The 18,055-nt window shown below is 41.4% G+C and overlaps 1 protein-coding gene across 1 annotated transcript in view; it reads left to right on the top strand.

Annotated features, from left to right (window-relative positions):
- Window positions 1–482: 482 nt before the first annotated feature.
- LOC117345669 (lipopolysaccharide-induced tumor necrosis factor-alpha factor homolog) overlaps window positions 483–18,055 on the top strand; it is a 33,932-nt gene continuing 16,359 nt past the window's right edge. The window contains exons 1-2 of the mRNA XM_033914652.1: window positions 483–565; window positions 14,016–14,107. Coding sequence (XP_033770543.1) covers window positions 14,035–14,107 — 73 coding nt within the window. The 5' untranslated portion in view covers window positions 483–565; window positions 14,016–14,034. The remainder of the gene's footprint in view (window positions 566–14,015; window positions 14,108–18,055) is intronic.

Genomic DNA, 18,055 nt, shown 5'->3' with positions numbered 1-18,055 from the left:
TAAATTGAATACGTGGCTTGGAAAACCAATATTGGAGGCTACTTCCTATTCCTATTCCGTTTGACATGTTTATATCTTAGCTGTGTTACTGTATTAACTTATCCTTGTCTTAAAATTGATGCATTCCAATTTTAACTGATTGTATTATTATGCCATTTTTTAACTACATTGATTGTATGTATTTTTTTTCTTTTGTTGTGAACCGCTTCGAACCTTTGGTATAGTGGTATACAAAAAAATAAATTATTATTATTAACTATGTCATATAACCTGCAGAGGGTAACTAAGAATATGTAAATGTTGTTGTCCATGGTAATCTCGAGGGATTAGTAAACCACACCTTTTTAACCAGTAGTTCCCTTACTCTTCTTGACTCACATGCTCTGTTTCAAGAAACTTTTGTCAGTGTCGCTAACAACTGATCCCTGCCTGAAGCTTTTACTTCCTTCACCTCAGCAAAGCTGCAACTTAGCCCTGACGAGAGAAGCCGTTCTTGTTTCTTTGAACAGACAAGTTCTTTGAAAGGTATCACAGCTCTTTCAAAAACACTGGTGGACTATCGCAGGTAGGAAAGAACGCGGACTGACTTGGTGATAATGCACAATTGGTATTAACGCTATTTAATAAGGTCATTTCAAAGTATGGAATGTGGAAAGAAATATTAGACTGTGTTCAACGAGATAATGCTTTGAGTGTCCTGGTAAATCTATATGTTTTTTTATTAAATTTATTTATTAGGATTTATTTATTTTTGAAGGAATTTACTTAAGATGTTGTACTGCAAAAAACTACCGCCTGCTCAAGAGTAGGGGGTAGTGGCTAGCGCAGTCGGCGGTTTACCGCTTGCTATTACACGCATTAAACCCAGGCTGCTCATTGTGACACTTAGGGGTCCCTTTTATTAAGGCACGCTAACCGATTTAGCGCACGCTAAAGATTAGTGCGTGCTAAATGCTAGGGCGCCCATAGAATATAATGGATGCCTTAGCATTTAGCATGCACTAAATCAGTTAGTGCACACTAAATCAGTTAGCATGCCTTGATAAAAGGACCCTATAATTCTCCCATTGCCCCAGGTACATTAGATAGATTGTGAGTCCACTGGGCAGACAGGGAAAAGTGCTTGAGTACCTGAATAAATTTATGTAATCCCGTTCTGAGCTCCACTGGGAGAACAGTATAGAAAATTAAATAAATAAAGGCCCTCTTTTACTAAGGTGCGCTAAGCATTTTAGCGCGCGTTTAGCACTAACTGCTAACGTGTCCCTAGGATAACATGCACGCATTAGCGTTTAGCGCGTGTTTAATGCATGCTAATATTTAGCGCGCGCTAAAAAAGCATAGAGCACCTTAGTAAAAGAGGGGGGAAAGTCGAGCATAAGCATCGATTCCACATAAGCATCAATTCCACATTGTCCTTCAATGACCACCTCCAATCCTTGGTAAAAAAAAATGCTTTTTCAGCCTTCACATGCTGAGGAAAGTTAGATCCTGCTTCCATCAAAAACATTTTACCCTCCTTGTCCAATCCATCATCCTTTCCAGATTGGACTATTGCAACTCTATCTACTTAAGCCTAACTAAGAAAAACCTCCACAGACTTCAGCGGATTCAGAATGCCGCGGCCAAGCTCATCTTCGCTAAAAGTAAATTTGACCATGTCTCCCGCTCCTGGCCAAGCTTCACTGGCTTCCGACAATCGCCAGGGTCCACTATAAATGCGCCTGTTTAGTTTTCAAAATCTTACACGGTATCCTCCCTCCCTTTATCCCTCTTTCTTGGAATTCCTCAAACCCTAATACCACCAGATCCTCCCACAAATTAAAACTATCTTTCCCTCGCTAAAAGGCATTTCCCACACAGGAAAGCTAGGGACCTCCCTCCACTTCAAAATCACTGAGCTCTGGAACAACCTTACCTCCCCTCTTCGGAACTTGAGCTCTCTCCAAGTTTTCCGCAAACATCTGAAAACCTGGCTTTTCTCAAAAAATGTAAGTCTCCCTCCAACTTAGGAATCAAGAAAACTCTTATATCTTGGCACCCCAAGTCCTCTAATATTCTTCACATCTCTACCTCTAACCCTCTATTGTAGTTCCTTCCTATTTCTTCTACTGTAAACCGCGTCGAGCTCTACGAACGTGGAGATGATACGGTATACAAACCTAAGGATTAGATTAGATTAAACAATTACAGCAATAAAAATATTTAAATAACAATACAAAGTACACTTCTCCCTCCGTATTCGCAGTTTCGATTATTCGTGGTTTTCAGCTTGCTTGCTCCTCCCCCAAATTACATCAGCTTGCGTAGAGAAATCGCTGATTCCAAGGATTTACAGAAAAAAAAAAAAATCGCTGATTCCCAGCAATTTCTTTACCGTGTTTTGCTTCTCCTTCAGGAACAGGCCAGGTCTCCCACCATGTTATTCGCGGTTTCACCGTATTCACGATGGTTTTTAATAGAAAACAGCGAATAACATATGAAAAAGTTATTCACGGTTTTTCTGTATTTGCGGTTCTGTTAATCCCCTATCACAGCGAATATGGAGGGAGAAGTACATGGCAATGTATGCTACATTACAGCAGCACTAAAACATTTTAATGGACAGTATAGGGTGTAAGCAAAGATGGAACACTTAGATGGATAAGATAGAATAAGAGAAGTAAGAAAATAAGGGGATTCATTTAAAGAAAGTTGCACATGATATCAGAGAGCTGCTTGAATATTATCTTAGCTACAGTAGGTGTGGATAATACGAGTCTATGCCCCTCTTTTACTAAGGTGCGCTATGCGTTTTAGTGTGCGTTTAGCACGCCCTAAAATCAACACGTGCACTAACCACTAATGCGCCCATAGGATAACATGCACGCATTAGCATTTAGCGAGTAATTATCGCGCACTAAAAAAGCATAGCGTACCTTAGTAAAAGAGGGGGGTATGTTTGTTTGTTTATTCATTTATATCCTGCCCTTACAGAGGGCGGGTTACAAACTTACATACAAAACTATAACATTACATCAAAAATACACGAATCATCAACAATAAATACTCCTCACTATACAAAACAAGAAATACAACCATAAAATACACAGGCGACCAGTACCTTATTATCATTTTCTCTTTTTCATTAATAACATAGGGCTCCTTGTACTAAGATGCGCTATGCTTTTTAGTGCGTGCTAACCACACGCTAAATGCTAGTGCTTGCATGTTAGTCTATGGACGCGTTAGCATGTGCATAGGTTTATTTATTTGTTCATTTTTATAGCCCGTCCTCCCCAGAAGCTCAGAAAGGGTTACAATAAAATAAAAATAAAAATTAGGTACTTGGAAGTTCCCTAAAATGCTTAGCGCACCTTAGTAAAACAGGGAGATAATCTCAGACCTTATCCAGTATTTCATCTGGCAGAAAAGATGCCGCTTCAACAGTTTAAAAAAAAGTTTTATCTATTCTGCTGCCATTTAACGTGGCTTCATAAAATTATGTGGTTTCATAAAATCAATGAAGTAAAAGATTGAGGAACATGATCAAGCGAAGAAAGTCCAATCCAATTTAAAAATTTCATATGCATTGGGGTCATCTACAATAGCCGGTAGCACAAAAATAAAAGGGCTGGAGAGTGGCCAACATGACACAAATTTTTAAAAAGGGTTCCAGAGATGAGCCAGGAAATTCTAGACTGGTGAGTCCGACGTCGGTGTCGGGCCAAATGGTAGAGACTATTTTAAAGAACAAAATGACAGAACATATACGTAAGCATGGATTAACGAGCAAAAGCCAACATGGATTTAGTCAAGGGAAATCTTGCCTCATCCATCTACTGCATTTCTTTGAAGGAGTGAATGAACATGTGGATAAAGTTAAGCCGATTGATATTGTGTTATTTGGATTTTCAAAAGGCATTTGATAAAGTACCTCATGAAAGACTTCTGAGGAAATCAGAAAGTCATGGGATAGGAGGTAATCTCCTATTATGGAGTAAGAACTGGTTGAAAGACAGAAAAGAGAGTGGTTGAAATGGTCAATATTCTCAATGGAGATGTGTAAATAATGGGGTTCCCCAGGGGCCTGTGCTGGGATTGCTGCTTCTTAACATATTTATCAAAGATCTAGAGATGGGAATAACTAGCGAGATATCACCTAAACAGTAACTCTGCTAATCATTTTCTATTCTATTTCTATCCAATGCCCCTCCGAAATTCTTAACAAACTGTATATTGTATTTCGCTGTATTTCAAGATTCTACATACTGTAATTTCACTGACTATATGCATATTGTAACTCGCTGATTGTCCAGCTCTGTTCAAATGTAAACTGCCTAGACGTCGCACGATTATTGGCGGTATAGAAGAATAAAGTTATTATTATTATTATTATTAATATGGTGTAGTGGTTGTGGGTTCAAACCCTGCGTTGCTCTTTGATAATTAAATTTGTTGATGAAACAAAGTTGTTAAATCGCTCTGTCCTATCACACTCTCTGGAAGCGCATTCCAGGTGTCCACCACCCTTTGGGTGAATAAGAATTTCCTAGCATTGGTTCTGAATCTGTCCCCTTTTAATTTTTCCGAATGCCCTCTCGCTCTTGTAGTTTTCAAAAGTTTGAAGAATCTGTTCCTCTGCACTTTCTCTATGCCCTTCATGATCTTGTAAGTCTCTATCATGTCCCCTCTGTCTCCGCTTTTCCAGGGAAAAGAGCCCCAGTTTCTCTAGTCTTTCAGCATATGAAAGGTTTCCCATACCTTTTATCAATTGCGTCGCTCTTTTCTCTGATTACTGTATCTAAAAAAAAAAAAAGATATAGTGGAATTAGAAAAGTTAAAGAGGACGATGAAAATGATAAAAGGGATGAGACAACTTCCCTGTGAGGAAAGGCTAAAGCAGCTACGTCTCTTCAGCTTGGAGAAGAGACGACTCAGGAGTGATGTGATAGAGGTCTATAAAATACTGAAGGGCAAATTCTAGAAGAAGCGCCCAAAAGTTAGGCGCCTACTTAGGCACTGTTCAGCACAATTCAAGTAAAATTGGGTGCTGTTTAATGAATCACGCTGAGCAGGACCTATTTTGGAGGCGCCCAAGAAATAGGCCAGCTCTAGACACAACTAAAAGTTTGGCACCTAGCTGAGCGCTTAAGCACACTTAAGAGCAGTGATTCCGCAACAAGGCACCTAACATGTTGCCACGCCCACGCCTAACATGCATAGCACCTATTTTTTTTTGAAGGCCGCCTAAATTTTTAGAGGCGCCTCGTTGCAGAATCACTCTTCCTTAGGCACCTATGTTTCAATTGCTGATTAAAAAGCTTAAGTGGGCTTGTTAATCGATTTAGATAGGCGCCTATTTAGATGGGCGCCTCCAAAATAGGAGCCTAACTTTAGGCGCTGGTTACAGAATTTGGGTCTGAGTGAAGTGGAACGAGTAGATGGGAATCGCTTGTTTACTCTTTCCAAAAATACTAGGACTAGGGAGCATGCGATGACGCTGCCGTCGATTTAAAATAAACCGGGAAAATATTTCTTCACACAACGTGTAATTAAACTCTGGAATTCGCTGCCAGAGAACATGGTGAAATCAGTTATCTTAGCGAGGTTTAAAAAAAGGTTTGGATAATTTCCTAAAAGGAAAGTCCATAAGCCATCATTGAGATGGCTTGGGGAAATCCATTGCTTCTTCCTAGGATAAATAGCATAAAATCTGTTGTACTACTTGGGATCTAGCTAGGTTCTTTGAACCTGGGTTGGCTACTGTTGAAAACAGGATACTGAGCTTGATGGGCCTTCGGTCTATCCCAGTATTCTTATGTTCTTATGACTTGACACAGCTGTGGTTCGGCAACAATGCCTATGTCAGGAGTCAAACATTCTATAAAAATGTGTCACTAACGAAATGTGATGATGCCGATTTTTGACTTCTCCTCCAGATTGCTTGCAGCAGTCTGGCTTGACTGTCTAAAACAGTTCTTTGAGGCATAGACAGAATATTGTAGAAGAAGTTTCAAGTTTATCAAGTTTATATGGGTCTTGATATACTGCTTTTGGTGTCAGGTCAAAAGCGCGCCGGGACAAAGGCGCGCCCAGACAATTGAGTGCAGCGCGCGTCGCCACGCCGCTCTAAATTACTGTTTTTAGGGCTCCGACGGGGGTGTGTGTGGGGGGGAACCCCCCCACTTTACTTAATAGACATCGCGCCGCGTTGTGGGGGCATTGTGGGGGGTGTGGGGGGTTGTAACCCCCCACATTTTACTGAAAACTGAACTTTTTCCCTGTTTTTAGGGAAAAAGTTCAGTTTACAGTAAAATGTGGAGAGTTACAACCCCCCAAACCCCCCATAACGCCGGCGCGATGTCTATTAAGTAAACTGGGGGTGTTCCCCAACAAAACCCCCCGTCGGAGCCCCTAAAAACTGTAATTTAGAGCGGTGCAGCGGCGTGCGCTGCGCTCAATTGTCAGCGCGCGCTTTTGTCTTTCGCGCCATTGTCTATGAACCACTGCTTTTATAAACAAAAGCGGTTTCCAATTTATACAAAGTATTAAAAAGTTTTAAAGATATAAAACAGAGGGAACAAATTCACAGTTACGATACGGACATAACATGATACACATGGGCAAATGGGGAGGCTACATTGCTTAAAATAAAAGACAGGGGAGGCAAAAAAACAAAAGGAGTAAAGGGGATCTTTAATGTAAGGCCTGATGACTGAGGTTTTTGAATAAGGAAGACTAATGGCTCCTTTTACGACAGTGCGCTAGTGGTTTTAGCACGCGCTACATTGCTACATGCTACACGCTAATGCCTCCATAGAGCTTGTGTTAGTATTTTTCGTGTAGCGCGGGGTTAGCGTGCGCAACAAACGCTAGCGTAAAAGGAGCCCTAAGTATAAATCTCAAAAGCATCTCTGAAAAGAAATGTTTTGAGATTAGATTTTAAAAAGTTGTGGAGATTTTTTTCTTGTCTCAGGGTCAGAGGTAAAGCATTCCACAGTATGCGTGCGGTTGCTGAAAAGATTGTTTTACGTGTTGTATCATAAAATAATTGATGAACACAACATTTATTAAAGGCTTTAGAAATTAGATTAGGATTTCTTCATTTGATCATATTCTTTATTTTTTTTTTTACCTCTCTGCTGTTCACGTGGGGTTTGCATGCTTCATTTTTGTAATATATAGTTTCATAAAATTATCAAACGGAAAATAGGCACACACATCTATACCTGCTATAAAACAGGGGTAATTGGGTTTATATTTTTTTTCTGGAAAGAATAGATGCATTTGAGTATATTTTAGAATTAGGTAGCTCATAGTGAGTTATATTCAGGTACACTAGGTTTTTTCCTGTCCTCAGGGGAGTTACAGTCTAAGGCAGGGGTGTCCAACCTTTTGGCTTCCCTGAGCCGCATTGGCTGAAAAAAATTTTTCTGGGGCCGCACAAACGCGCAAATGCTGCAGCAAGACAGAGGAAGGAGCCGGCAAGATGGTAAATACCCAGGGGCATCAGAAGAAAACACTGCATCGTCCTCGACCAGGGCCGCACAAAATACTTCACAGGGCCGCATGCGGCCCTCGAGCCACAGGTTGGACACCCCTGGTCTAAGGGCTCCTTATATGTATGCTTGGATTTTCCAGTCCTTTTTTACTGTATCCAATAGACAATAACCTCAGCCTGATCAGATTAAGGTCATCTTCAGTTCAGGGACTCAGGACCCTCCAGCCAGTGAGACCACATAACTGCAGTAACAAATATTAACAGGAAGGCCAGCAATAATAATAACCTCCAAACGCTGAGGTCCTGCTGTGTTCCTCCAAACTCCAGCATGATTTTATTCATATGCTCCTTCCATAACGTGACCATATATTTTTTTTCCCCCAGAACGGGAAAGGACCCCACCCCCAGGACCCCCCCTTTCGGTACCTCAGACCTCTGACCCCCCTTTCAGTACCTCAGATTCCAGACCCCCGGTACCTTTTTTTAATCCCAGCGGCCGACTCCTGTCCTTATGTCTTCCAGCAGTGGCAGAGTGGTGCACAAGGCAGGCGCAAGCTTTTTGCACACCTGCCTGGTCCCTCGCTGCTCACTGAATGGCTGCCGTCAGTTCTCGCAGGACTTGCGAGAACTGACAGCAGCCATTCAGTGAATGGCATGGGACTAGGCAGGCACGCAGCTCTGCCGCTGCTGGAATACATCAGGAGGATTAAAAAAGGTACCGGGGGGAGGCAGGTCCCTGAAAACGGGACATTTCAGTGTCGGGTCCCTGAAAATGGGATGGTCCCGTTCAAAATGGGACGTATGGTCACGTTATCCTTCCACCTTCTTTCCACGCAAGCCTTTCTAGTATATTTGTACAGGGAAGAGCGATAAAAATGATAAAGGGAATGGAGGAGAATGTGGCATAGTGGTTAAAGCTTCAGCCTCAGTACCCTCAGGTTTTGGGTTCAAACCCTGTGCTACTCCTTGTAACCCTAGGCAAATCACTTAATCCTCCACTGCCCCAGGTACATTAGATGGATTGTGAGCTCACTGAGAACATATAGGGAAAATGCTTGAAGTACCTGTATGTAAACTGCTTTGAATGTGGTTGTAAAACTACAAAAATGTGGTATACACATTCTAATCCCTTCCCTTCCCTCCCTGATGAGAGATATGATCAGTGAACCCAGCAAAATGCCCAGGGTTGCCTGCAGCTGCACCGTCTCTTTGGAACACCAAGGTCTAGCACCTCCTCTCAACCTGCTCGCCAGGTCCCCCACAGCTCCAGCATTAGAGATAGCACTAAAGGCCAGCGAGACCTATCCTCTGCCACATCCTGTCATGCTGATGTAACTTCCTGGATGTGGCAGAGGAAAGGTCCTACCAGCCAAAGAGGTAGCCTTTAGCAATGTTTCTGATGCTGTAGCTATGGAAGACCCAGTGGGCGGGTAAGTAGCTGAACATGGAGGGGGAGTGCACCAGAACCAGGGGGGGGGGGGTGCACTGGGAGTGGGACCATCTTGGTCCTCAATCCCAAGGCCCACTGAGCCCCAGCTACGCCATTCGATATGACTTAAGTCTACAACATATTAACATAGTAATGAACAGCAGATAAAGACTAGCATGGTTCATCTAGTCTTCCAACAAGGTAGTTATACCTTGTTAGTGCAGTGGAATGCGTAAATGCAAATTAGATATTTACTCTTTCAAAAAGTACAGACTAGGAGTCATGTCATGAAGTTACTAAGCAGTACATTTAAAACATATAGGAGGAGATATGTGTTCCACTCAGTGCAGAATGAAGCCTTGGAATCCATTGCCAGAGGATGTGGTAAAAGTAGTTAGAGAATCTAGATTTTGAAAAGTTTTGAACAAGTTCCTGGAGGAAAAGTCCAAAAATGTAGACTGAGGGAAAGCCACTGCTTACCCTGAGGGCAAGCAGAATGGAACCATCTCACTTTCTGGGATCCTGCCAGGGACTTGCAACCTAGACAGACCACTGTTGGAAACAAGATACTGGTTTGTTGGACCCTTGGTCCGACAGTGACCCAGTGTGGCAGCTCTTATGTTGTTACTAGAATGCAACTTTTTCCCTGTCAGGGAGTCTTTTTTGTGCCACCACTGCATATAAAGAAAAGAAAGATTCAGGAGGAAAGGATGGACAAAGAAAAGGCTGACATGTACAGAGGAGGCATTTGCATACATTTTGCAGGTAATGCTTGTCTGCTGTTTTCTCCCTAAGGTAGTTAAGCAATTGCTTGAATTATAACTACAGAAAGGTGGTATATCAGATCCCACCCCCTTTCCCCCTTTCATTCTTTTCCACCTCAATCAATCAATCATTCTTTGATGAACTGACAAGTATCAGGAAATCTCTTATGTTTACCTCTATTACCAGAAAGGCTTAGCCTTTGTTTAGAAAATAAAACAAAAGATTATGTCTTGCTGAATCATAACCCTGGTAACCCTAGGCCATATGTTTGCCATGCTCTGCCAATATGTTTGCCATGCTCTGCTTCCTGTTACTTGCTGCTGTGGTTACTGTCCCAGTTTTAATTGTGCTCTTGAAGGGCTTTGAGCAGCGTTTCCCAATCTTTTTGTGGCTGTGACCCCATGTTTGCAGCCAAATAAAATTGTATGATCCCTGTATGTGCAGAATAACGATGTACCTATAGAAAGTCCACCAAGTTTTTGTGACCAAGTTTCCAAGTTTCCAAGTTTATTAGTTTTTAATATCCCAATCATAAAATGAATATCTGACCGGTTTACAATTATAAATAAAGAAAATTAATTAAAAAAAATAAAACAAAACATGATTTAATATAGAATAGAGAGAAATAAAAAAAGAGTGTAAAAGAGTAGATAGAATGAACAAGTATGACATTTACAGACAAACTAGAAAGTGAGGAAAGATGGGGAGGTGGGAAAAAGTTACATAATTAAAGAAGAAAAAAGGATATAGAGGGGAAAGGGGTATGACACATAAGGGGTGGGGGCGTAATAAAGAAGAAGGTGGACTGTTCTAAAAAAAAAAAATAATAAATAAATTAAAAAAAAAAAAAAAAAAAAAAGGATGATTTTAAGATTAGGGTTTGTCGTATGCATCTTGAAAAAGAAAAGTTTTGAGATTGATTTTAAATTTTGGTAGTTGTAATTCATCACGAAGATATTGAGGGAGAGAGTTCCATAAGGTGGGTGCTGTTATTGCGAAATTAGTTTTTCTAGTGTAATAGGATTCTTTTAAGGATGGTATATATAGAAGTTTTTGATCAGTAGATCTTAAAGAGCGAGGTGAACTTTGGGGTATTAATAATTTATCAAGAAATGAAGGTAAGTGAGAGTTTTTAATTTTGAAAGAGAGGAGAATAATTTTATAAGTTATACGGTGACCCCCCCCACCCCCCCGCACACACACACAGGTTTTATGATCCCATTTGGGGTCCTGACCCACACTTTGGGAAGCTCTGGATTTTCAGATGCTGCTTATAGCTGTTGAGGTGCTGGCGGGTTATTCCAAAATGAAGTTATTTAAGGGACTAAAATCAGCAAACTGCTAACACAGAGACTCTGTTTGGGCAATGTTATTTCTTGTTACTTTTCAGGATCCTCTTGCTTGTTGCATCCCTGTTGCAGATTCTTCATGGCCAAGCAAAAGGGATTCAAGTCCACCCCCGTCATGCGTTGACCCCATCTCACCCTCCTCTTCTTCCAGTTCTCGAGTCTGATTCTTCATCCTCCAGTTCCATGATGAAGAGTCATCCTACACTATTGATCATCAACTCCTCTTGAACAGAGTCGCTCACGTAGGCATCAGAGACTCAGCTCTACAATGGTTTACATACTTCCTATACCAGCAGGGCAGGATTAACCACTAGGCCAAGTAGGCACGTGCCTAGGGCCCAAAATGGTCAGGGGGGCCCGATGAAGGAGGGCATAAACATTGTTTTTTCCAAATGGCGATTGGCCCCTCCAGCATCGATCGGCAATGCGCCCCCCCCCCCCTCCATCGATGGAAAGTAAGACAAGCAAGCAACGCGGGTAGGTAAGAAAGGCAACGGGAATTGTAATTGTGCAAGCGGTGCTGCTTGCCCAAAGCTTCCCTCTGACGCAGCTTCCTGTTTCCGCCTGGGCACATGGTGGGGTGGGGCGGGGCAGGGGGCCCAGTGTACTTGTGTGCCTAGGGGCCCTCGACGAATTAATCCTGCCCTGTATACCAGAGAATACAAACTGTGCTACTAGGTCTGGACAAGTCTAGACCCAAACCCATTAAATATGGAGTTCCCTAAGGTGTGTTGCTGTCCTTACTCCTCTTCAACCTGTACTTCAGGCCAGTTGTCAACATTGCCCACAAATATAACATCACGATCCACTCCTATACTGATGACATACAACTATTGATCCTACTAGTTGAGGACCGGTCCACCCAACCCACCAGCTTCCGCCACTGTCATGACAACATGAAAAGCTGGGTTTTCTGGTATCTACTGGGTAGCAGGAGCAGTCCCTGGACACTCCTGCCGCATTGTCAGCCTGGATTTGCAATTGCACCTCTGACCCCTATGGTAGTCTTGCAGTTCTACTGCCACATAGGGAGACTGATTTCGGCATAAGCAACTAAGGTAACTACATAGGGCAACAGAATTTGAAGGTATTAAATGCCTCAGCTACTGTAATAGGAGACCAATGTGGTTTGCTTTAGCATCAGGCTTGGTGATCTCTGAGGGAGAAATCTCCTTTCCCAAATGCTCTCCAGTCTTGACCATTGACACCGTCATCTTAAATATGGCCCTGATTCTGGCTGTAAATTTCTACACGGAAGAACAAATCCAATTTCTCTCTTCTGTATGCTTATTGCTTCTAAGCATGCGATGATTAGGACATTCAGTAAAAAATAGAAAACAGCACAGAAAAGAACAAATGAGTTTTCATTGAGACAATCCGATAATTAACATGATTTATGCATTAGGTATGTGACTGGCTCTCCCAGAGGATCCTAGACAGATAAACTCATTGAACCTGTGGCCTTATATTATCAGACTGGACTCTATTTTCCTTAAGTAAACTTCTTTTAATACAAACTTAAAGACATAAACTCACAGTTCAGTTGATCTCAAGGAATTTCTTCTCTTACAAAATCAACACTCTACTAGCATATCCCAAAGATATGAATGGCCAGGAGTGTATTTCACATACTCTTGTGAAGTAATAATATTGTACTTAACCCATTCTGGGGGTGAATGGGATAGAAAATGAATTAAATAAATAAGTAAATTTAACTTAGCCAACTAAGCTATATTTAGACTAGCAGATTCAAAGCTTAGCAAAACTAAGTTTACTCAAACGCTAGCAAATTCAAAGCTAATAAACGCGAGGCTAGCAGATTCAAAGGTGAACCAGATGGGGAACAATGCCTTCCTCTGGCCATGTGAAGCTATAAAATGGAGTCTCCACACACAAGAGAAGCAGCTAGGAGAAAGGGGGAGGGCTCAGCCAAAGAAATTCACTCTGTTTAAATATTCCAGTAAAGGCAATCTGCTCTCATGAATATTGGAACAGAACAAGGTAAGTAGAGAATGACACAGGGACAAATTTTTCCCCCTCCCCACGGGGGACCTTATTTTCTCATCCCGATCCCACGAGTTCTTTTCCTGCCCCTGCTCCGTCCTCATCTGCACAAGCCTCAAACACTTTAAAATTATAAGTCCTGAGGCCCCTGAGGCAGTTGTTTTGGCAAAACATGGCTATGTCGAGTGAACTAGTTTAAATCTGTGAGCCAGAAGTGGCAATAAAGACTGATTTTCTTTTTTTTTATATATATAATTAAATCTTTATTGATTTTCAATTTAAATCCAAGTATTACACTTGTACAGAAAGCAATAATAGTAAGATACATTAAATACATTTGAAATTATAATTCAAAAATAAGATCAGATTAAACTATTTATACTCAAGTCCTCATCTTTGGATCCAAGACTACAAAAATAACGAAATGTAGCAGAAAATAAAAATATTTAACAAGATGCTGAAAGCTTTAGCACTGAAACGAGGTCCCCTCTTTAAACATATTATAGGGCTCAAAGATTTCCTACATCCAGACGAGACATTGCCACAAAGGTTGTCAATTGAGATGGTTCAAAGAACACATACTTGACAGTATGGTAACACTTACATGGGTGTCTCAGATAAAAAGTCGCCCCCCAAAGATATAACCCCAGGTTCCAAAAGAAGAAATTCACGGCGGCGCTTTTGCGTCTCCTGTGAAAGATCTGGGAACATTTGTATTTTATAGGTTGTTTTTTCTTTTCTTCTTCCATATTCATGTTTCTGCCATTCAACACTGGTGTTCTACTGTATAACAGAATCTGTGATATAGAATATATGCTCTCTGTATTACATACGGACACCCAAATGGAAGGACCCAGCTATTGAATTGTATCCTAAATGCATGTCGGTATTCTGCAGCCACATTTGGGGAACATTAAGAAGATACAACCGATGAACAGCTTATCACTAAGAAATGATTGTTCTAAAACAAAGTTCCTTTCATCAGCAGATATATTTTTGACATCATGAATGAACCGAATGTAGCACAACCATCATCAAAGGCACCTATAAACAGTGTTTACCCTCTGCCACAACAAGGTATGTATCAGATTCTTTTCATTGTTGGAACTAGATAAGGCCCAGATCTAAAGATATAAGATACTCCATGCAAAAATGCCAACATCTTAAATGGCCTTCGGGTAGTTTATCTTTTTTTCTTTTAAGTTTTATTTATAGCTTATTACTTTTACAATCAAGCATAATACAACTTGAAAAGAGATCAAATGCATCACATTAAAAACAGAAATCATGATAAGGAAACAATACTATTTGGTTATTTAGTCCACAATATTAGAGAAAATCAACAGGAAATTAACCCTTAATTGAAATTAACTGACAATATAAGGAAGCGGTAATCAGTGGCGTGCTTAGCATAGATGACACCCAGGACCCATCATTTTTTGACATCCTCCTCCCCCCATCTATATCAAAAATATGATTTTTAGTAACAATCCACATATCGCACAAGAGTGTACCTAGGAAAAGGTAGCATCTTAAGCACTGCTGTGAGCACTAAAACACCAACACATACATTGTAAAACTAAAGAAGCCAGATCCCGTACAGTCAATTGATCCTGTAGTCAATGCCAACTGAAAACTATGTCCTTTTCATACACACAGAACAGAGATATACCGCACCCAATATAGAATAATCACAAACTAAAAATAGAAATATGTAGACAAAAGTTAAACTGAACCGCCAAGAAACCACCACAGAAACAGTGACACATGTCCTCTAATACTGTGCAAAATATAAAGACAGTAGACGTAAATTTGAAAAAAACTGATACATAACAATCACTACTTTACAAATTAACAAATAATGAGAACTAAGAAAATACCATTTTATTGGACTAATCCATTTTTCAATTAGCTTTCAGAGGCCAAATCTTTCTTCAGAACAGTACAGTATACTGCTGTTATGGTATCCTGTCCTGAGGAAAGGAGTTTAGTCCAAAAAATTGTCTTATTTCCATTTCCTATTTATAAACTTTTATCAATACAGTTACAATACTACTTGATTCTAAGTAAAGCAACAAAAAATCTTTCTACCTTTTGTCATTTCTGCTTTAATCATCTTCTCTTTGCTCTCTTCTTTCTATACAGCGTTTGTCCTCTCTCCCTTCCATGCAACATCTGTCCTCTCTTTGCCCCTTCCACCCAGCTTCTGCCCACCCTCTCTCTCTTCCATATGGCATCTTCCCTCTTTCTATGTCCCTTTAATAAACTGTATAAGAACATAAGAACTGCCTTCTCCGGATCAGACCCATGGTCCATCGAGTCCGGCGATCCGCACACGCGGAGGCCCAGTCAGGTATACACCTGATGTAGTTTTAGTCACCCATATCCCTCTATGCCTCTCGTAAGGAGATGTGCATCTAATTTGCCCTTGAATCCTAGCACAGTGGATTCCTTAATAACCTCCTTTGGGAGAGCATTTCAGGCGTCTACCACTCGCTGCGTGAAGCAGAACTTCCGGACATTTGTCCTAGACTTGTCCCCCCTTAGCTTCAAACCATGTCCTCTTGTCCTTGTCACGTTGGACAATGTAAATAATTTAGTTTCCTGCTCTATTTTATCGATGCCTTTCAGTATTTTGAACGTCTCGATCATGTCCCCTCGCAGCCTTCTCTTCTCAAGGGAGAACAGTCCCAGTTTCTTGAGTCGTTCCTCATATTCCAAGTTCTCCATACCTCTTATTAGCTTCATTGCTCGTCTCTGCACCCTCTCCAGCAGTTTTATATCCTTTTTTAGGTTTGGAGACCAATGTTGGACACAGTATTCCAAGTGTGGTCTGACCATTGCTCTATAAAGCAGCATTATGACTTTCCTCGATCTACTCATGATTCCTTTCTTTATCATGCCTAACATTCTGTTTGCTTTCTTTGCCGCTGCCGCGCATTGTGCTGATGTCTTCAGGGTCCTATCTATCAGTACACCCAGGTCCTTTTCTTGTTCGCTCTTACCCAGAGTTGCACCTGACATTCTATTCTCGTGTTCCTTATTCTTACTACCTAAATGCATTACTTTGCATTTCTCCACGTTGAGCTTCATCTGCCATTGCTCTGCCCATTTCTCTAACTGATACAAGTCGCTCTGGAGTTCCTCGCTATCCTCCTGCAATCTGATTGCCCGGCATAGTTTTGTGTCGTCTGCAAACTTAATGATCTCACTGGATATTCCGTCTTCCAGGTCATTGATATAAATATTAAATAGGATCGGCCCAAGTACCGAGCCCTGGGGCACACCACTAGTCACTTTCTCCCAGTCTGAGAACTTCCCATTTATGCCCACTCTCTGCTTTCTGTTTTCCAGCCATTTACCTATCCACCTTTGTATATCTCCCTCTATTCCATGGCTTTGTAGTTTCCTGAGAAGTCTTTCATGTGGAACTTTGTCGAACGCTTTCTGGAAGTCCAAATATATTATATCCACCGGCATTCCACTATCAATTTGCTTGTTCACGGCCTCAAAAAATTGAAGTAAATTCGTTAAACATGATTTCCCTTTCCTGAACCCATGTTGACTGGGTTTCAGCAAGTCGTGTGTATCTAAGTGCTGGACTATGCTATCCTTGATCAGTGCTTCAACCATCTTTCCAGGGACAGATGTAAGGCTCACAGGTCTGTAGTTGCCCGGTTCTCCTCTCGATCCTTTTTTGAAAATTGGCGTGATGTTCGCTATCTTCCAGTCATCTGGTATCTGTCCAGTTCTGATTGTCAGATTGGCGAGTTTTTGCAATAACTCTCCGATTTCAACCTTCAATTCCTTTAAGACTCTCGGGTGAATTCCATCCGGTCCAGGAGATTTGTCACTTTTAAGTTTGTCGATCTGGTAGTATATCTGGTCCAACTCCACTTCAACTGTGGTGAGGCTGTCTTCTATTACTCCACTAAACACTTTCACTGCTTCTGGTATTTTTGCGGTATCCTCATCCGTAAAGACAGACGCAAAGAAGGAATTTAGTTTGTCTGCAATTTGTTTATCTTCCTTAATGTACCCTTTTCTTCCCTGGTTGTCCAGGGGTCCCACCGCCTCTTTTGCGGGTTTTTTCCCTTTCACGTATCTAAAGAAGGGCTTGAAGTTTTTGGCCTCTTGCGCTATTTTTTCCTCATAGTCCTTTTTGGCATCCCTCACCGCCTTGTGACATTTCTTCTGACCTTCTTTATGGTTTTTCCATGCTTCGGTTGTTTTCATGTGTTTCCATTTTTTGAAAGAGTCCTTCTTTTCTTTTATGGCTTCCCTCACCTGTCTGGTAAGCCATGCCGGTTCTTCCTTACCTTTTGTTCTCCCTTCTTTGGAGATCCTCGGAATGTGGAGATTTTGTGCTTCTGTGATAGTATTTTTCAGTAGGGACCATGCCTGGTCTACCGTTTCAAGTTTGTCCACCTTTTTCTTGAGTCGTTGTTTCACCATGGCTCTCATGCGATCGTATTTGCCCTTTTTAAAGTTAAAGGTTTTGGTTAAGGTTTTGGCACGTTTTCTATTCCCGATGTCAAGCTTAAAGTTGATCACATTGTGATCGCTCGTCCCCAGCGGTACAGTAACTTCTACTTCTTTTGTCGGTCCCGTGAGGCCATTTAGTACCAAGTCCAGGGTATTTCTGGGGTACCTTCTCTCCTTTGCACATGATTCATTTCAGCTTCACCCCCTCTCCATTTTTCTGTCTCCACCCCCCTCCCCTATGCTTTGACATCTCTCTCTTTCTCTTCTCCTTTCCTTCCTTCCCACTCCACAAGGTAACGGAGCTCCCCTCTCAGGCATCCGATTCCAACGCAATCTTGATTTTCCTCATATAAGTTTATCATCTGAATGGACTTCTTGAACCTTCCCAGCAACTCCCTTCTCTTGCCATTCTGACTCCACCCCACTTGATTTCTTCCTACCCCCTCCCGTCATTCCTTCTATCTTCTCTTTCCCTTTTGCACTCTCCATCTTAACAGCAAAATTCCTTGCTCCTCAGATCTCCTCTATTTTCTCTTTTCT

Source organism: Geotrypetes seraphini, chromosome 11 (assembly GCF_902459505.1).
Source record: "Geotrypetes seraphini chromosome 11, aGeoSer1.1, whole genome shotgun sequence".
NCBI classification, from domain to species: domain Eukaryota; kingdom Metazoa; phylum Chordata; class Amphibia; order Gymnophiona; family Dermophiidae; genus Geotrypetes; species Geotrypetes seraphini.
The sequence above is the reverse complement of the archived record's forward strand: the minus strand, read 5'-3'. Positions and strand labels throughout refer to the sequence as shown.